Below are 18160 nucleotides of genomic sequence, written 5' to 3' on the forward strand. Positions count from 1 at the left end.
ATATAAGTTCCTCCAGACCTCTAATTTCTTCCTATTTCACATTTCCCTGCCTTTCTCACCAACCCCTGAATCTCCTCCCCATTCCTTGACCAAGGCTAACATTCCTGCAGAGTTGGGTAATCGGTCAGTCTCCCTAACCTGCTGAAAGTAGCTCATTGGCCACAATCAAAACTAACAAAACTGACAGCAAGCCAAACCAACGCTGAAATTAGCAGGTGGCCTGCTTTACGGCAATGAGTTGCCGCTGGTTAGAGCTTTCCCTTCCTAAGCCGGGAAATCCTGTCCTTCACTGAGAGGAGCAATGCAGGGTGTCATGGATGAAAGGATTGCCTTGTTTTCTTTGACATCATCTTCTACAATGTCTCTCTCTCTTATAGTGCTGGCTGTGGAAGGACCGGTGTGATCTGTGCCATTGATTATACCTGGAAGCTGCTGAAGGATGGGGTAATGTTATCTGAATATCCGATTTGCATATATGAAGCTCATTTGAGAACATCTTTGCATCACAACAGGGAACTGAGAGATCTAAAAACACATTCAGCTAAAATATCTCACTGGCAGTTTATTGAAGCTGTAAAATGTTTGAAGTGAATGCATTTATTAAAAGAATGGCTTAAGAACTATTTGAGAAACACAAGCATATTTCTGATCCACGGCAATGTGGTTGATTCATAATTATCCTCAGAGCAATTGTAGATGGGCAATAAATGCTGGCTTATCCAACAATGCTCACATCCCATGCGAAAGTGAAAAGGTTAATGCAACAAGATAGGGCATGTGGAGTTACAGGTGATATATCAGTTTGGATACAGGATTAAATGGGGCAAGCTGTGACTAGTAACTATTTACAACCCATCTTAATGACTAAGCCTCCTCAAATTTGGGGTTAGGGCCCCAAGTGGGGTCACAAGCTGATATTTTTGGGTTTGCAAATGGTTACTGTGGAGTGCTGACTGAGCTATACCAGCTGTGCTCTAACAAGCTACCACTCTCTTAGCTCTCACTGACGAGTCATGCCTATCTTCAACCTTCAAAATGGGGTCACAGTGGGTGAAGGTTTGGGAAATACTCACTTAGGCCAAGGGACATAGGATAACAAATGCAGGTTGGCTGATGACACAAAGCTAGAATGCACTGTGTTGAGGCCACAAACAGGCTCAGTGAGTGGGCAGATGGAATACAATGCGGGGAAGTGTGAAGTTCTTCATTTTGATTGTAAAAATAGAAAAGTAGAACATTTTGTAAAAGGTGTGAAACTTGGAAATGTTGATATACTCTTATGAGGAACATAAAACGTCAGCATGCTGGTAGACCCAGCAATGAAGAATGCAAATTACATGTTGGCCTTTATTACAAGGAGATTAAGTCCAAGAATAACATTTCTTGCTACAATTGTGCAGGGCTTTGATGAGACCACACAATGAATGCTATGTGTGGTTTTGGTCTCCATGTTTAAGGAAGGATACATGTATACTGGAGGCTCACTAGATTGATCCTTGGGATCAAGTTGCTCTATGATGAGAAACTGAGTAAATTGGGTCTTTATTCTCTGATGTTTAGAAGAATGAGTGGGCGATTTCATTGAAATATACAAAATTCGGAAGGGTTGAAAAGTGTGTTGCTGGAAAAGCACAGCAGGTCAGGCAGCATCCAAGGAGCAGAAGAGTCGATGTTTCGAGCATAAGCCCTTCATCAGGAATGTGGGGAGTCGACAATGAAAGGTTGTTTCCTCTGAACTCGATTATGTAGAACAAGGGGGTGGGGGGCACAGTCCCAAGATAAAGGGCTGATCATTTAGGACTGAGATGAGGAGAAATGTCTTCACTCAAAACATGGTGAATCTTTGGAATTCTCTACCCCACAGTGTCGTAAATGTTCCATCATTGAGCATATCTGAGGCTGAAGTAGACCAATTTTTGGTCTCTATAGGAGTCAAAGAATATAGGTACTGGGCACTAAAGTGAAGTGAAAGCCCATGGTGATTTTGAATGGCAGAGTTTATTTGATGAGCCATATAGTATTCTCAGAATCACAGAGTTATGACAAGACAGAATTGGAGCACTTTGGGCCCATTGGGTCTCCATCAGATCTCCAGAAAAGCATATCACTTTATGCCATTCTCCTGTCTTCTCCCTGTAACCCTGCACCCTGCTCCTTTTCAAATTACACTCTAACTCTCTTTTAGATGCATTCATTGAAGCTGCCTCACCAATCCTATACAGTGTATTCCAGACTATAGTCTCTATCTATATGAAAAAATGTTCTCTCGTATCATTTTTGCTTCTTTGACCAATTACATGCAAGTCTGTATCCCCTCACTCTCAATTCTGTCACGATTAATCCAAACAAGGACAGGACTTATACAATGAAAGGTAGGGCCCTGGGTGGTGGTATAGAACAGAGAGACCTAGGGTTTCAGGTACATAACTCCTTGAAATTTGCATCACAGTTAAAAAGGGTGATTGAAAAGTCATTTAGCATACTTGTCTTCATTGCTCAAACCTTTGAGTATAGAAGTTAGGACACCATGTTGAGGTTGTACAGGGCATTGGTGAGGCGTTTCTGGAGTACTGTGTGCAGTTCAGGTTGCCCTGTTATTGGAACGATATTATTACATTGGAGAGGGCTCAGAAAAGATTTTCCTGGATTTGCTGGAAATGGAGGGTTTGAGATCTATGAGTGGAGACAGCTCCTCTCTAGCTACACCATATTGGTGATCCTTTATTTGTTATAATTTTGTGGACTTTTTTGGCAGACTACTATAAATTTTGTAAAACAGTTTAGAGTTTATTTCTTACTGATTGGTTTTAGCATGCTCCTGAAATTTTCAGAATCACCAGGATCACAATGATAGTCAGTGTGCACACCCTAGTGTTTACCACAAACACTACCTAGTTCGATATTATTGCCACTGTAATGGTACATACCAGTGATGGCTAATTTAGTGTAACACTCAATCTCTGACTTCCTCAAGACTGGACAGTTGTTGGCTTTGCCTTGATGAATTATTTTTAAAGTCTGTTTGTAGCCAAGCACATATTTGATACTTTTCATAACCAGCTGGAGCTTAGAGTTGTTGGATTTCAAAGACTGTTTTGGGTGGTACAGTGGCTCAGTGGATAGCACTGCTGCCTGACAGCACAACGGACCTAGGTTCAAATTCTCCCTCGGGTGACTGTCTGTGTGGAGTTTGCACATTCTCCCCGTGTCTGTAAGGGTTTCCTCCGGGTGCTCCAGTTGCCTCCCACAGTCCAAAGATGTGCAGGTTAGGTGACCATGCTAAATTGGGATGTGTGGATTAGCCATGTGAAAAATGCTATGTGGAATTAGAGGGATGCTGTGGGAAATCTACAACACACACCAGTTTAGAAGGGGCCTGAGAGAGATTGTCCTCAGAGCCCATGCAAAGTACTAGTCTGTTTGTACAGAAGGACATAAGAAATATGAGTCCCTCAAGCCTGCCTGGCCACTGAACATCATGGCTGATCTGCCCCAGGCTCAACTCCTCTTTTGTGTCAGCTCAGCACAACCATCAACTCCCTGATATTTCACAAATCTTTCTATCCATGTGACAATTATCCTGAACTTGGCTCTTCTCCTTTTGTACTTGTGGCCTCGTGTGATGCTCTAGCAGTTTCCCTTGACATAATGATGCAGGATGACCATTTCACATCTTTGATTCTCTGGAAGATCTCTCCTCTTGACTGTTATAGGCTTAAATGTCCAATGTTTTTCTGACTTCTCATCATAATTCAGAGATGACAGTGAGGATTAGTCTCCCACCCAGTCTCTGAGCACCATTCAGAGGTTGAATTTCTCTTTATCAGGGTTAGAAGTCAGGCTTCTTTTAAGGGTAGACTAGAACAGCTTCAAAGTTCATTACCTGAGAGCAAGTAATGCTGTCACAAAGCTAGTCCCTTTATTTTTCTAAAAGCTGGCTCAAGGAGACTCTGTCCTTGCTTTTTCTCAGAGGGGTAATAAACCAGGCCAGGCTCCGATCAGTCTGGTTTGGTACAGAGATAAAAGGATATTGAGAGGCCTTTTATTTATATATAAACAGATGAGATTTCAGGCCAAAGTGGTTATGTTTTCAAAGTGACCTGTATAAAGAAAGGGGAGTGGTCAGCTCTCTAGCTGAGCTGAGCAGTTTTAGTTGAGTCTGGAACTGGTTGGGAGTTCAACAAGGAGCTGTGTGGAAACTCTCTCTCTCGCTCTTTCTGCCCTTCAATTTCAACCTGTCAGCATGTGTTCCACTTACTGGTTTTTAAAGGGGGTTTGCTTATTGGGACTGTTGTGTATATTCGGAACAGCATAATAAAGTCTTGTTAGATAGGTTGAGTTCTATAGGGGTTCTTTATGTTTTTGTGTTTCATTATATAATTTTGTGAATAATTCTTTCTGTTTTAAAATCTAGTAATCAACCTAGCTAACTTAATCCGGGTAATTTTAACTGTACACTCACCGAAATAAATTGCAAAGTTATGGTCTGAGCTGCCTGCTTAAGAATGCTTTGAGTGGTCTGGCCTATGCTCACTGGAGCTTGTATTTAAGAGCTGGGTTCTTCACTATATTAAAAAATATACGTATAATCATAGGATGATTTGGGGGAAAATCAGACCCAGGGTCCTTCCTATGATACAGTGGGTAGTGTCCCTATCCCTAATCTGAGAGGCCTGAGTTCAAGTCCCATTTGCTCCAGAGGTGTATAATAACAGCTCTGAATAGGTCGATTATGAAAAATTGGTTAAATTTAATGAAAAAAAAGGTGGCTTCTTTATGAACAGGTCCAGACAGTGAGCTATGGGTGGGTCATCTCTGCCAATTGTCTTCCATGGTTATGTTCATGCCTGGGTGTCCGTGGAGAAGCAGCATCTGGTGTCCATCAATACTCTCGATGCCTTTAGAGAGGTGGGTACTATGTGGGATACCGTGCCTTATCTCCCCCTCCAACTCTCCAACGTTTTGAGTTAGTCACTTCTCTCTTACCCTACCTCCCCCTCACATTTAATGGGCTAGCCGGGTGGGTACTGGTGGTAGTTAAAAGGAAAAGGACCATCAAACGTCACACTGGTGTTGCTGGTGGGAAAGCCATTCAGTTGTGCCTGATAGAAAATAAGAAATAAGGAAAAAAAGTGCTGGGCTCTTTAAAAAAAACAAAAGAACTGCAGATGCTGGAAATCAGAAACAAAAACAGAACTTGCTCGAAAAGCTCAGCTTCTCTGGCAGCATCTGTGGTGAGAAAGCAGAGCTAATATGTGAGACTTCTGAAGCTGGGTTCTTTGCTCTTGCTGGGCTTTGCCTGTTCTGTGAATAACTGGAAACGGGGTTATTTAGTGATGTGGAATATAAATGAAAAGTCCCACTGGGAGAAAGGACATTGAGTTGTCTATAATAATATAGACTGAGATAAAAGAAAGAGAGAAAAAAGAAGCTGGATTCTTAGGGAGCTCTTGAGGTACAATGATAACATCCCTACCACTGAGCCAGAAGGTCCAGATTCAAGTCCCACTTGCTCTAGAGATGTATCACATTCCTGACCAATTGGTTTCAAAGGAAAAGGGCTGGGCTCTTCCTCAGGGTGAGCTTCTGGCAGAGATAGGATCTACATGGGAAAGATAGAAACTGCTATCTCTGAAAGTCTTATTTCTGAAGGAATTATTCCGATAGATAAGAGCTTGTTAAGTATCATTAACTTCATAGAATCCCTACAGCGTGGAAGCAGGTCATTTGGCCCATTGTGTCCACACTGACCATCTGAAGAGCATCCCACCCAGATCTATCCCATCCTGTATCCCTATATTTCTCCATGGCTAGTCCACCTAACCTGCACATAGTTATATATTTATAGAGATGTACAACATGGAAACAGACCCTTCAGTCCAACTCGTCCATGCCGACCAGGTATCCTAAATTAATCTAGTCCCATTTGCCAGCACTTGGCCCATATCCCTCCAAATCCATCATATTCCTATACCCATCCACATGCCTTTTAAATGCTGCAATTGTACCAGCCTCCACCACTTCCTCTGGCAGCTCATCCCATACATGCACCTCCCTTTTCATGAAAAAGCTACCCCTTAGGTCCCATTTAAATCTTTTCCCTCTCACCCTAAACCTATGCCCTCTAGTTCTGGACACCCCCACTTCAGGGAAAAGACCTTGTCTATTTATACATCTATGGATGGTGGGGGGGGGACCAGAGCACCCAGAGGAAATCCACACAGACACAGAGGGAATGTGCAAATGTTACATGGACTGTCATTCGAGGCTGGAATCAAACCTAGGTTCATGGCGCTGTGAGGCAGAAGTGCTAACCATTGTGAGCCACTGTGCTGGATCTGGTGAAGAACTTTTTAACCAATTGGTCACAGCCCAATTAACAATGCCTGGACGATGAAATGACATTGACCACAAAAGATAACTCTGTTTCTGTCTCCGCAGATACTGTAAGAACTGCTGAGATTTTGCTGCACTTTCTATTTTTATTACATACTGAACTTTTTTATTCAGCACCCACCAGCTTTTGCTATTATAGGAGCTTTCTAATTGATATTTTTCCATTGCAGATAATTCCAGAAAATTTCAGCATTTATGACCTGATTCAAGAAATGAGAACACAAAGACCATCAATTGTACAAACCAAGGTACAGATGAAGTTGTAAATAATGTTGAAGGTGTAGAGAACATGTGGCATTAGCAGCTATCAGATAAGCTAATTCTTTTTGTTGAATCAGAAAGAGATGTAACTTGCATTTCTGTAGTGCCTATCATAGTGCCCCCCCCCCCCCCACCCATAAATATTGTCACTTTCCTACAGACACCTTATAAATACTGTCACACATTTCCTAGAACCCTCTGTGAATACTGCCTTGCTCCCCAGGATTGTCCTGTAAATAATACCATGCTGCCAGAAATTGTCATAAATTAGATTCTACTAAAAGCCAATCATTTGAAAGTGTAAGCAGAACTAACTTTAACATGATGTAGGTTAATTAATTGTCTGTCTCCAGGGCGTAAGCTGTAACTTTGCACAGTTGCTAGAGTAATAGAGCTGTACAGCATGGAAACAGACCTTTCGGTCCAACCCGTCCATGCCGACCAGATATTCCAATCCAATCTAGTCCCACCTGCCAGCACCCGGCCCATATTCCTCCAAACCCTTCCTATTCATATACTCATCCAAATGCCTCTTAAATGTTGCAATTCTACCAGCCTCCACCACATCCTATACACGTTCATTCTATACACGTACTACCCTCTGCGTGAAAAAGTTGCCCCTTGGGTCTCTTTTATATCTTTCTCCTCTCACCCTAAACCTATGTCCTCTAGTTCTGGACTCCCTGACCCCAGGGAAAAGACTTTGTCTATTTATCCTATCCATGCCTCTCATAATTTTGTAAACCTCTATAAGGTCACCCCTCAGCCTCTGACACTCCAGGGAAAACAGCCCCAGCCTGTTCAGCCTCCCCCTGTAGCTCAGATCCTCCAACCCTGGCAACATCCTTGTAAATCTTTTCTGAACCCTTTCAAGTTTCACAACATCTTTCCAATAGGAAGGAGACCAGAATTGCACACAATATTACAACAATGGCCTAACCAATGTCCTGTACAGCCGCAACATGACCTCCCAACTTCTGTACTCAATACTCTGACCAATAAAGGAAAGCATACCAAACACCTTCTTCACTATCCTATCTACCTGCAACTCCACTTTCAAGGAGCTATGAACCTGCACTCCAAGGTCTCTTTGTTCAGCCACACTCCCTAGGACCTTACCATTAAGTGTATAAGTCCTGCTAAGATTTGCTTTCCCAAAATGCAGCACCTCACATTAATGTTGCACAGGCCATTTCAGAAATGCATTGCTTGGTCCTGTACATGAGCTGGGCAGATCATAACCCATTCCTCCTCCTGATCACCAAAGCAGAAGAAGAACAGCTGTTTTCTGTCATCGTAGATTATTCTTTCCTTCCCTTAATTTTTAGAGTCATAAAATTGTATAGTGTAGAATCAGACCCTTCAGTCCAACTTGTTAATACCAACTAACCTAATCTGGTCCCATTTGACAGTACTTGGCCCACATCCATCTAAACCCTTCCTATTCATATACCCATTCAGATGCCTTTTAAATGTTGTAATTGTACCAGCCTCCACCACTTCCTCTGGCAGTTCATTCCATACACACACCACCCTCTGCATGAAAACGTTGCCTCCTAGGTCCCTTTTAAATCTTTCCCCTCTCACCCCAAACCTATGCCCTCTAGTTTTGGAGTTGCCACTGCCGGGTAAAAGACCTTGTCTATTTACCCTATCCATGCTCCTCATGATTTTATGAACTTCAATAAGGTCACCCCTCAGCCTCTAATACTCCAGGGAAAACAGCCCCAGCCTGTTCAGCCTCTCCCTATAGCTCAAACCATCCAACCCTGGAAACATCCTTGGAAATCTTTTCTGAACCCTTTCAAGTTTCACAACATCCTTCATATAGCAAGGAAAGAAGAATTGAATGCAGTAATCCAAAAGTGGCCGAACTAATGTCCTGTACAGCCACAATATGACCTCCCACTGCCTATACTAAATACACTGACCAATAATGGAAATCATGCCAAACGCCGCCTTCACTATCCTGTCGACATGCAGCTCCACTTTCAAGGAACTATGAACCTGCATTCCAAGATCTCTTTATTTGACAACACTCCCAGGATCCTCCCCATTAAGTGTATACATCCTGCACTGATTTGCTTTTCCAAAATGCAGCACCTCACACTTATCTCAGTTAATCTCCATCTGCCACTTCTTGGCCCTTCAGCCCATCTGATCAAGGTCATTTTGTACTCTGAGGTAACCTTCTTCACTGTTCACTACACCATCAATTTTTGTGTCATCTGTCAACTTAATAGCCATTCCTCCTATATTCACATCCAAACCATTTATATAAATGACAAAAAGCAGTGGACCCAGTACAGATCCTTACAGCATACCACTGGTCACAGGCCTCCAGTCTAAAAAGCAACCCTCTACCACGAGCCTTTGTTTCTTACCTTCAAGCCAATTTTGTATCCAAATGGCTAGCTCTCCCAGTATGCCATGGGATCTAACCTTGCTAACCAGTCTACCATGCAGAAGCTTGTTGAAAGCCTTACTGAAGTCCATTTAGACAACTTCCACCACACCGCTTTCATCAACTTCTTTGTCATTCTTCAAAACACTCAATAAAGTTCGTGAAATATGATTTCCCACACACACAGCCATGTTGGCTATCCCTAATCAATCCTTATCTTTCTAAATATATGGAAATCCTGACCCTCAGAATTCCTTCCAAAACATACACACCAATGATATCAGCCTCACCGGTCTATAGTTCCCTGGCTTTTCCTTACCTCATTTCTTAAATAGACACCACATTAGCCACCCTCCAGGCTCCCAGCACCTCACCCCTGGCTATCGACGATACAGATATCTCAGCAAAGGGCCTAGGAATCATTTCCCGAGCTTCCCACAAACTTCTGGGTATACCTGATCAGCTCCCAGGGAATTATCTACCTCTATGCATTTTAAGATGTCCAGCATTTCCTTCTCTGTAATATGGATACTTTTCAAGGATATCACTATTTCTCCATGTTCTCTAGTTTCTATACCCTTCTCGACAGTAAATACTCTTTCAAAATACTCGTTTAGTATTTCCCCCATCTCCTGTTCTACACATAGACAACCTTGCTGATCTTTAAGGAACCTGTTCTTTCCATAGTTTTGTCCTTAATGTATTTATGAAATTCCTTTGGATTTTTCTTAACCCTATTTGCCAAAGCTATTTCATGTGCCCTTGTTGCCCTCCTGATTTCCCTCTTGATTATATTCCTACTACTCATCTACAGATTCACTCAATCCTAGCTGTCTATATCAGACATATGCTTCCTTTTTCTTGAACACAGCCTCAATTTCTCTGGTCATCCAGCCTTGCCCTTCACAGGAATGTACTGCCTCTGGACTCTCGTAATCTCATTTTTAAAGGCCTCCCACTTTCCAACCATTCCTTTTCCTGCAAATAACCTCTCACAATCGACTTTGAAAGTTCATGCCTAATACCATCAACATTGGCCTTATGCCAATTTTGAACTTTGAATTTTAGATCAGGTCTATCCTCTTCTGTCACTATTTTAAAACTAATAGAATTATGGTTGCTGGCCCCAAAGTGTTTTGCCACTAACACCTCAGTCACTTGCTCTGCCTTATGTCCCAAGAGAAGGTCAAGTTTTGCTCCTTTTCTATCCGGAACATCCACATACCGAGTAAGAAACTTTTCTTGCACACACCTAATAAATTCCTCTCCTCCAAGCCCTTAACACAATGGCAGTCCCAGTCTATGTTTGGAAAGTTAAAGTCGCCTCCCATTACAACCTGTTCGTCACTTTTATAAATGACCTGGATGAGGGCTTAGAAAGGTGGGTTAGTAAATTTGCAGACGACACTAAGGTCGGTGGAGTTGTGCTTAGTGACGAAGGATGTAGTAGGTTGCAGAGAGACCTAGATAGGATGCAGAGCTGGGCTGAGAGGTGGCAAATGGAGTTTAATGTGGACAAGTGTGAGGTGATACACTTTGGCCGGAGTAATCAGAATGCAAAGTACTGGGCTAATGGTAGGATTCTTGGGAGTGCAGATGAGCAGAGAGATCTCGGTGTCCATGTACACAGATCCCTGAAAGTTGCCACCCAGATTGACAGGGTTGTTAAGAAGGCATACAATGTTTTGACCTTTATTAATAGAGGGATTAAGTTCCGGAACCAGGAGGTCATGCTGCAGCTGTACAAAGCTCTGGTACGGCCATACTTGGGGTATTGTGTACAGTTCTGGTCATCCTTATAAGAATGATGTGGAAGCTTTGGAAAGGGTGCAGAGGAGGATGTTGCCTGATATAGAAGGAATGTCTTATGAGGAAAGGCAGAGGGCCTTGAGGCTGTTCTCGTTAGAGAGGAGAAGGTTGAGAGGTGACTTAATAGAGACATATAAGATAATCAGAGGGTTAGATAGGGTGGACAGGGAGAGCCTTTTTCCAAGTATGGGGACGGCAAACACAAGGGGACACAACTTTAAAGTGAGGGGAGATAGGTATAAGACAGATGTCAGAGGTAGTTTCTTTACTCAGAAATAGTAAGGGTATGGAATGCTTTGCCTGCATTGGTAGTAGATTCGCCAGGTTTAAGTGCATTTAAGTCGTCATTGGACAGACAAATGGACATACATGGAATAGTGTAGGTGGGATGGGCTTCAGATTAGTATGACAGGGCGGTGCAACATCGAGGGCCGAAGGGCCTGTACTGCGCTGTAATGTTCTATGTTCTATTATTCTTACAGATAACAGATCTCCTTTACCATTTGCTTCTCAATTTTCCGCTATTGGGGGGTCTATATAACAATCCCTATTAAGTGATCATCCTTTTCTTGTTTCTCAGTTCCACCCAAATAACATCACTGGGCATACTCCCAGGAATATCCTTCTTAAGTACAGCCATAATGTTATCCCTCACCAAAAATGCCATTCCCGCTCCTCTCTTGTCCCCCTTTCTATCCTTTCTGTAGCATCTATACACTGGAACATTTAAGCTGCCAGTCTTTCCCTTCTCTGGTTCACATTTCCATAATAACTATGATATCCCAGTCCCATGTTTCCAACCATGCCGAGTTCATCTACCATACCTTTTAGGTTTCTTGCATCAAAATAAATACAGTTTAATTCATCAATGTAGCCTCGTTCTCTGCCTTACTCTTGTCTGCCCTGACTATTTGACATGTTCCTCTTCCCAACTGTACCAGCCTCAAACTTATCTCTTAATCTCCATCCCTCCACCACAGTCACAACCCTCCACCCTTTTAAAAGCTCCCAAGTAGCATTAGCAAATCTCCCTGCCAGAATATTGGTCACACTGGGAGTAATCCAGATGTTACTACTCTCGAGGATCTACTTTTTAACCTCCTGCCTATTCTCCTATATTCTCTCTTCTGAACTTTGTCATTTTCTCTTCATTGGTACCAATGTGTTCAACAACTTCCTGCTGATCACTCTCCTCTTTGAGAATATTCTGCACCCTCTCCAAGCCATCCTTGACCCTGGAACCAGGGAGGCAACACACCATTCTGATGTCTCGCTGTCGGCTGCAGAAACATCTGTCTGTGCCTCTTACTAGACAGTCCCCTTTCACAATCAATTGATTGGAACCTGACATACTCCTCATTACATTGGAGCCAGTCTTGGTACCAGAAACCTGGCTGTCAGTACTATAATCTCTTGAGAGTCCATCACCCCTTTACATTTTCCAGAACAATCACTTTTTCTCATCAAACTTGAATTTTCTTCACTTTCTCTTTCACGTCTCCCTCTTTCTGTTTTTGCTCTTATTCTCGGCTGCTCTCTGACTTTCTTCCTTGATGAGGTCTCTCAGTGCTCTCTCTCACACTCTCATACACATTCTTTTTCTCTCATCTTGAATTTTTTGTTTAAAAATGTGTTTCAGTGTCAATCAGACCAGGTTCTTTTGTGACCAGCGGAAATGCTCAGTGTTCTATTGCGTGCTGGAGGTTGTTGTTTGTGGCAAGAATGAAACAGTGTTCTGACATCTATATTAATATTTCCTTTTACTGTCTGTAGGTGGGACAGTTAAAAGTTGATGTAGTGAAGAGGAAAATGCACAGACTTTGATAAATGTGTCAAGTAACTTCACAGAATGTAAAACTGCCTCAAGTAACCTTTCCACTTCAAACAAAACTGCATTTTCACACATTTTGGATAAAAAAACTCTTTCACTTGTAGGCTTCCCACTCTGTGCCTGAAAATAAATCTGATTAAACAGCATTATTATTGTAGAAATGTGATTTCAGCAGATGGTTGACACAGCTTGGAACAATTGAGCACTCCAGACACTACGTTCAACCTGAGGCTTGTCAGTTCTTCAAGATCTCAAGACTTCTGGTTGGATTTTTATTTGCCGAATTGAATTAGAGGAGAATGTTAGTCCTGGAGAAGGACATTCTGTCTCCCGCAACTGTATAGGCTTCACTCAAAGCAGTTGGAGCCTAGGAACTTGGGAAGCAGTTTAGCTCATCATCTGCGGTGTTTGAGGGGGTATTTGATGATTATATGGATAAAGGGCGGCACGTTGGCTCAATGGTTAGCACTGCTGCCTTACAGCGCCAGGGAGCCGGATTCGATTCCTGCCTTGGACGACTGTCTGTGTGGAGATTGCACATTCTCCCCGTGTTAGCATAGGTTTCCTCTGGGTGCTCTGGTTTCCTCCAACAGTCCAAAGATGTGCAGGTTAGGTGAATTGGCCATGCTAAATTGCCCAAAGTGTTCAGGGATGTAGGTTAGGTGCATTAGTCAGGGGGAAATGTAGAGTGATAGGGGAATGGGTCTGGGAGGGTTACTCTTTGGAGGGTCGGTGTGGACTTGTTGGGCCAAAGGGCCTGTTTCCACACTGTAGGGATTTTAATTCAAAAATAATGTGCAAATGTATAGGAAAAGCAATCAGGTAACTGGCATTCAGTAATAATGCTAATTTGCAGATCTGACCAGACACAATGGGCCGAACGGTCTCCTTCATTTAGTATATGTCTGATCAGTCTCTCACCTACAGTTACATGTTTTTGCTGCATATATCCATGAAATACTCTCATTAAAATCTATCACCCTATTGGTAGATCAACATTTCCCCAAAGGAATCAAATAGAAACTCAATGCGAGTTTAGGAAATCAAGGATATTTCAATAGAACAGCAAAGTGAAACTTAGGTAGATTAGTAAAGATTTCATTGAATGTGGGAGCAGGCACAAGGGGCAAATGACCTATTTCAGCTCCAATCTCCCAACATCATTTGTAGAACAGGAGCAGGCCATTCAGCCCCTCTTTCACTCCCTATCCAATATCGTCATGCACAAAACAGTCTGAGGCTTGTAAGACCTGATCATCCAGCCTCAGCAGTCCCAACAACTCTCCCTTAAATCAGGTTAACAAAGGAATATAGGAACAGACCATTCAGGCCATCAAGCCTGCTGTGTCATTCAAAGTGCTCATGCTGATCAAACACTTCAATTCCATTTATGAAATCTACTTTAATCTCTACCTTAAACATTCACAAAGACTCAAAAGTGGTCAACCAATGGAATTTGCTACCACAGCTGACTGTGGAGGCTAGATCATGACTATATTCAGGAGAGATTTATTTAGATATTAAAAGCATCAGAGTCTGTGGAGAGAATAGGAGAATATGACATTGAGCTACAGGATCAGCCATAATCATATTAGAGTCATAGAGATATACAGCACGGAAACAGACCCTTCGGTCCAACCCATCCATGCCGACCAGATATCCTAAATTAATCTACTCCCATTTGCCAGCATTTGGCCCATATCCCTCTAAACATTCCTATTCATGTACCCATTCAGATGTCTTTTAAATGTTGCAATTGTACCAGCCTCCACCACTTCCTCTGGCAGCTCATTCCATACATGTAGCATGCCCTGCATGAAAACGTTGCCCTTTAGGTCCCTTTTACATCTTTCCCTTCTATATTGAACGGCAGAGTGGGGCTGAATGGCCTACTCCAGCTCTTGGCTTCTACGGTAAAGGTGTTTTATATCAATACAAGTTTATTTTGCTGTTCTCAAGTGTTGCAGCATTATCTCACCATTCTTTCAATGTGACCACATCCTGGGAGGATGGACTGAGTGAAGTGGGATCCCCTGCAGTGTTTGGGATCTTGGGGAAATTCAATTATTTTCAAGATCAGACATGACGTTAAAAATTCTAATTGGCACATTTGTGCCATTAATAACTAGATTGGTTTTGCAGTGAATATGTGGTTTTGTGACTCGCATACTAAAGCTCGAGAGGTGCATTGACTTTCTACGTTAACTAGACTGGTTATTTCCTGCAAACGTATCTGTTGTGAAAGCTTTATTCTCTGTGTTTTCGCTGTGACTTGAGATGTTTGTTTTCATGTGCATTTACATCTCCTAGTTTATTGGAATTTGCATTTATATAGCACCTTTAGAGTAGTAAGATGTCACAAGATGTTTCTCAGGAGTGATTATCAAACAATATTAAATGCTGACTCACTGAGGGGGATATTAGAACAGGAGACCAAAACCTGATCAGAGAAATTTTTAAGGATTGCCTAAGAGAGTTAGAGAGGCAGAGGGATGTAGAGAAGGAATTCCAGAGATTAAGCCTTGGGCAGTAATACTCAGGTGCAGAGACTTAAAGGGTCAAAATAAGAGATTAAGTTGCTTAAATGTGGTTTGCATTCTCATGAGTTTCATAGGTTGTGAGTCAGCGAAAATCCAGAAATCTCCAAGCTGGTATAGTATTGTTCCCTGAAACATCATAAGCATTGACAATTTTGGAACTTAAATGGTAATTGGTAGGAGGTAGAAAAAGATGTAGCAACATTTTAAACAATATTTTAATTCATTTATGGTTCGTGGATGTTGCTGGCAGGGCCAACATTTATTGCACATTACTAGTTGCCCTTGAGAAGGTGGGGGTGAGCTGCCTTATTGAACCGCAACAGTCCATTTGCTGTGGGTAGACCCACAATGCCCTTAGGGAGGGAACTCCGTGATTTTGATCCAGTGACAGTGAAGGAACGGCGATATATTTCCAAGTCAGGGTATTGTATGGCTTTGTGGGGATCTTCCAGGTCAGCAGTGTGATGCTGCCTTTGTCCTTCTAGATGTAGTGATCATGCGTTTAGAACGTAGGTGAAAGTGAGGACTGCAGATGCTGGAGAACAGAGACTGGATTAGAGTGGTGCTGGAAAAGCACAGCAGGTCAGGTACCATCCGAGGAGCAGGAAAATCGATGTTTCGGGCAAAAGCCCTTCATCAGGAATGAAAAGGGCTTTTGCAGGAAACATTGATTTCCCTGCTCCTCAGCTGCTGCCTGATCTGCTGTGCTTTTCCAGCACCATTCTAATCCAGACATGTGCTTAGAAGGTGCCGAGTAAAGAACTTTAATGAACTTCTGCAATGCAACTTATAGATAGTATGCACTGCTGCTGCTCCTGAACAGCAGTGGGGGAGGGAGGGGATGTTTGTGGATGTGGTGCCAATCAAGCGGCTGCTTTGTCCTGGATGGTGTCGAGCTTCTTGAGTGTTGTTGGAGCTGCCCCCATCCAGGCAAGTGGGGAGTTTTCCAGCACACTCCTGACTTGTGCCATTTAAATGGTAGACAAGCTTTGGGGTGTCAGGAAGTGAGTTACTTGCTGCAGTAATCCTAGCCTCTGACTTCCTCTTGTCGCCACATTTAAAAGACTTTTGGATAATTTCATGAATAGGAAATCTTTGTAGGGATATGGGCCAAATACAGGAAAGTGGCACTAGTTTAGCTTGTGAATATGGTCAGTGTGGAGTAGTTGGACCGAAGGGTGTTTCCATGCAGTATGATTCTATGACTCTATCTGAACATGGACTGCATCAATATCTGTGGAGTCACATTGTGCAATCATCAGCAAACATTGCCACTTCTTATGTTAGAAAGGAGGGAAGGTCATTGATGAAGCAGCTGAAGATGGTTGGGCCTAGGACAGTACCCTGAGGAACTCCTGCAGAGATGTCCTAGAGCTGAGATAACTGACCTCCAAAAACCACCACCATCTTCCTTAATGCTAGGCATCTTTCTTAGTGCCAGTCCAACCAATGGAAAGTTTGCCTCCATGTACAGCGCATCATCCGCCGTCACTTCCGCCACCTCCAAACAGACCCCAGCACCAAGGATATATTTCCCTCCCCTCCCCTATCAGCTTTCCGTAGAGACCACTCCCTCTGCGACTCCCTTGTCAGATCCACACCCCCCACCGACCCAACCTCCACTCCCGGCACCTTCCCTTGCAACCGCAGGAGGTGCAACACTTGCGCCCACACCTCCCCCCTCACTTCTCTCCAAGGCCCCAAAGGAAACTTCCATATCCGCCACAGATTCACCTGCACCTCCACCCACATCATCTACTGCATCCGCTGCAGCCGGTGTGGCCTCCTCTATATTGGGGAGACAGGCCGCCTACTTGCGGAGCAATTCAGAGAGCACCTCTGGGCCACCCGGACGAACCAACCCAACCACCCTGTAGCACAGCATTTCAACTCCCCCTCCCACTCCACCGAGGATATGCAAGTCATTGGACTCATCCACCGGCAAACCACAACAACGCGACGGTCGGAGGAGGAGCGTCTTATCTTCCGACTGGGAACCCTCCAACCACAGGGGATGAACTTGGAATTCACCAGTTTCTTCATCCCCCCTCCCCCCACCTTGTCTCAGCCGAATCCCTCCAGCCCGGCACCGCCTTCCTGACCTGCAGTCTTCTTCTTGACCTCTCCGCCTCCATCCTACTCCGACCTATCACCCTCACCTTGACCTCTTTCCACCTATCACATTTCCAACGCCCCTCCTCCAAGTCCCTCCTCCCTACCTTTTATCTTCTCCTGCTGAACACTCTCTGAACACTCTCTGAAGAAGGGCCTGTGCCCGAAACGTCGAATCTCTTGTTCCCTGGATGCTGCCTGACCTGCTGTGCTGTTCCAGCAATAAAGTTTCAACTTTGATCTCCAGCATCTGCAGACCTCACTTTCTCCCAGAGGAAATACCCCCTAGCATCGATGCTGTCAAATTCCCCAGAAACTTGCATGTCTCAATAATTTCTCTTCTCATTTAGATTAGATTACTTACAATATGGAAACAGGCCCTTTGGCCCAACAAGTCCACACCGACCCTCCAAAAAGCAACCCACCCAGACCCATTCCCCTACATTTACCCCTGCACCTAACACTACGGGCAATTTAGCACGGCCAATTCACCTAACCTGCACATTTTTGGACTGTGGGAGGAAACCGGAGCACCCGGAGGAAACCCACGCAGACACGGTGAGAATGGGCAAACTCCACACAGTCAGTTGCCTGAGGCGGGAATTGAACCCGGGTCTCTGGCGCTGTGAGGCAGCAATGCTAACCACTGAGCCACCGTGCCGCCCCCCCCCCATTGATCTGACCTCCCGTGAGTATAGGCCCAAACTGTTTAACCATTCCTCACTAAATAACCCCTTCATTGCAGGAATCAGCAAAGGGAACCTCATCTGAACTTTCAAATCCATGTACATCCACATACACAGAATT

At 43.6% G+C, this 18160-nt stretch overlaps 1 protein-coding gene and 1 pseudogene across 2 annotated transcripts in view; one reads left to right on the top strand and one right to left on the bottom strand.

Annotated features, from left to right (window-relative positions):
* The window catches only part of LOC122563025 (tyrosine-protein phosphatase non-receptor type 22-like), a 95809-nt gene that overhangs the window by 36257 nt on the left and 41392 nt on the right, over positions 1-18160 (top strand). For both annotated transcript variants that reach the window (XM_043716337.2, XM_087973428.1), the window contains 2 exons: positions 378-444; positions 6567-6644. In XM_043716337.2, coding sequence (XP_043572272.2) covers positions 378-444; positions 6567-6644 — 145 coding nt within the window. The remainder of the gene's footprint in view (positions 1-377; positions 445-6566; positions 6645-18160) is intronic.
* On the bottom strand, positions 2788-3403 carry LOC148145067 (large ribosomal subunit protein eL30-like; annotated as a pseudogene).

This window comes from Chiloscyllium plagiosum, unplaced genomic scaffold, assembly GCF_037043375.1.
Source record: "Chiloscyllium plagiosum isolate Xiang-an unplaced genomic scaffold, Cpla_swu_hap1 HiC_scaffold_26, whole genome shotgun sequence".
In the NCBI taxonomy this organism is placed as follows: Eukaryota; Metazoa; Chordata; class Chondrichthyes; order Orectolobiformes; family Hemiscylliidae; genus Chiloscyllium; species Chiloscyllium plagiosum.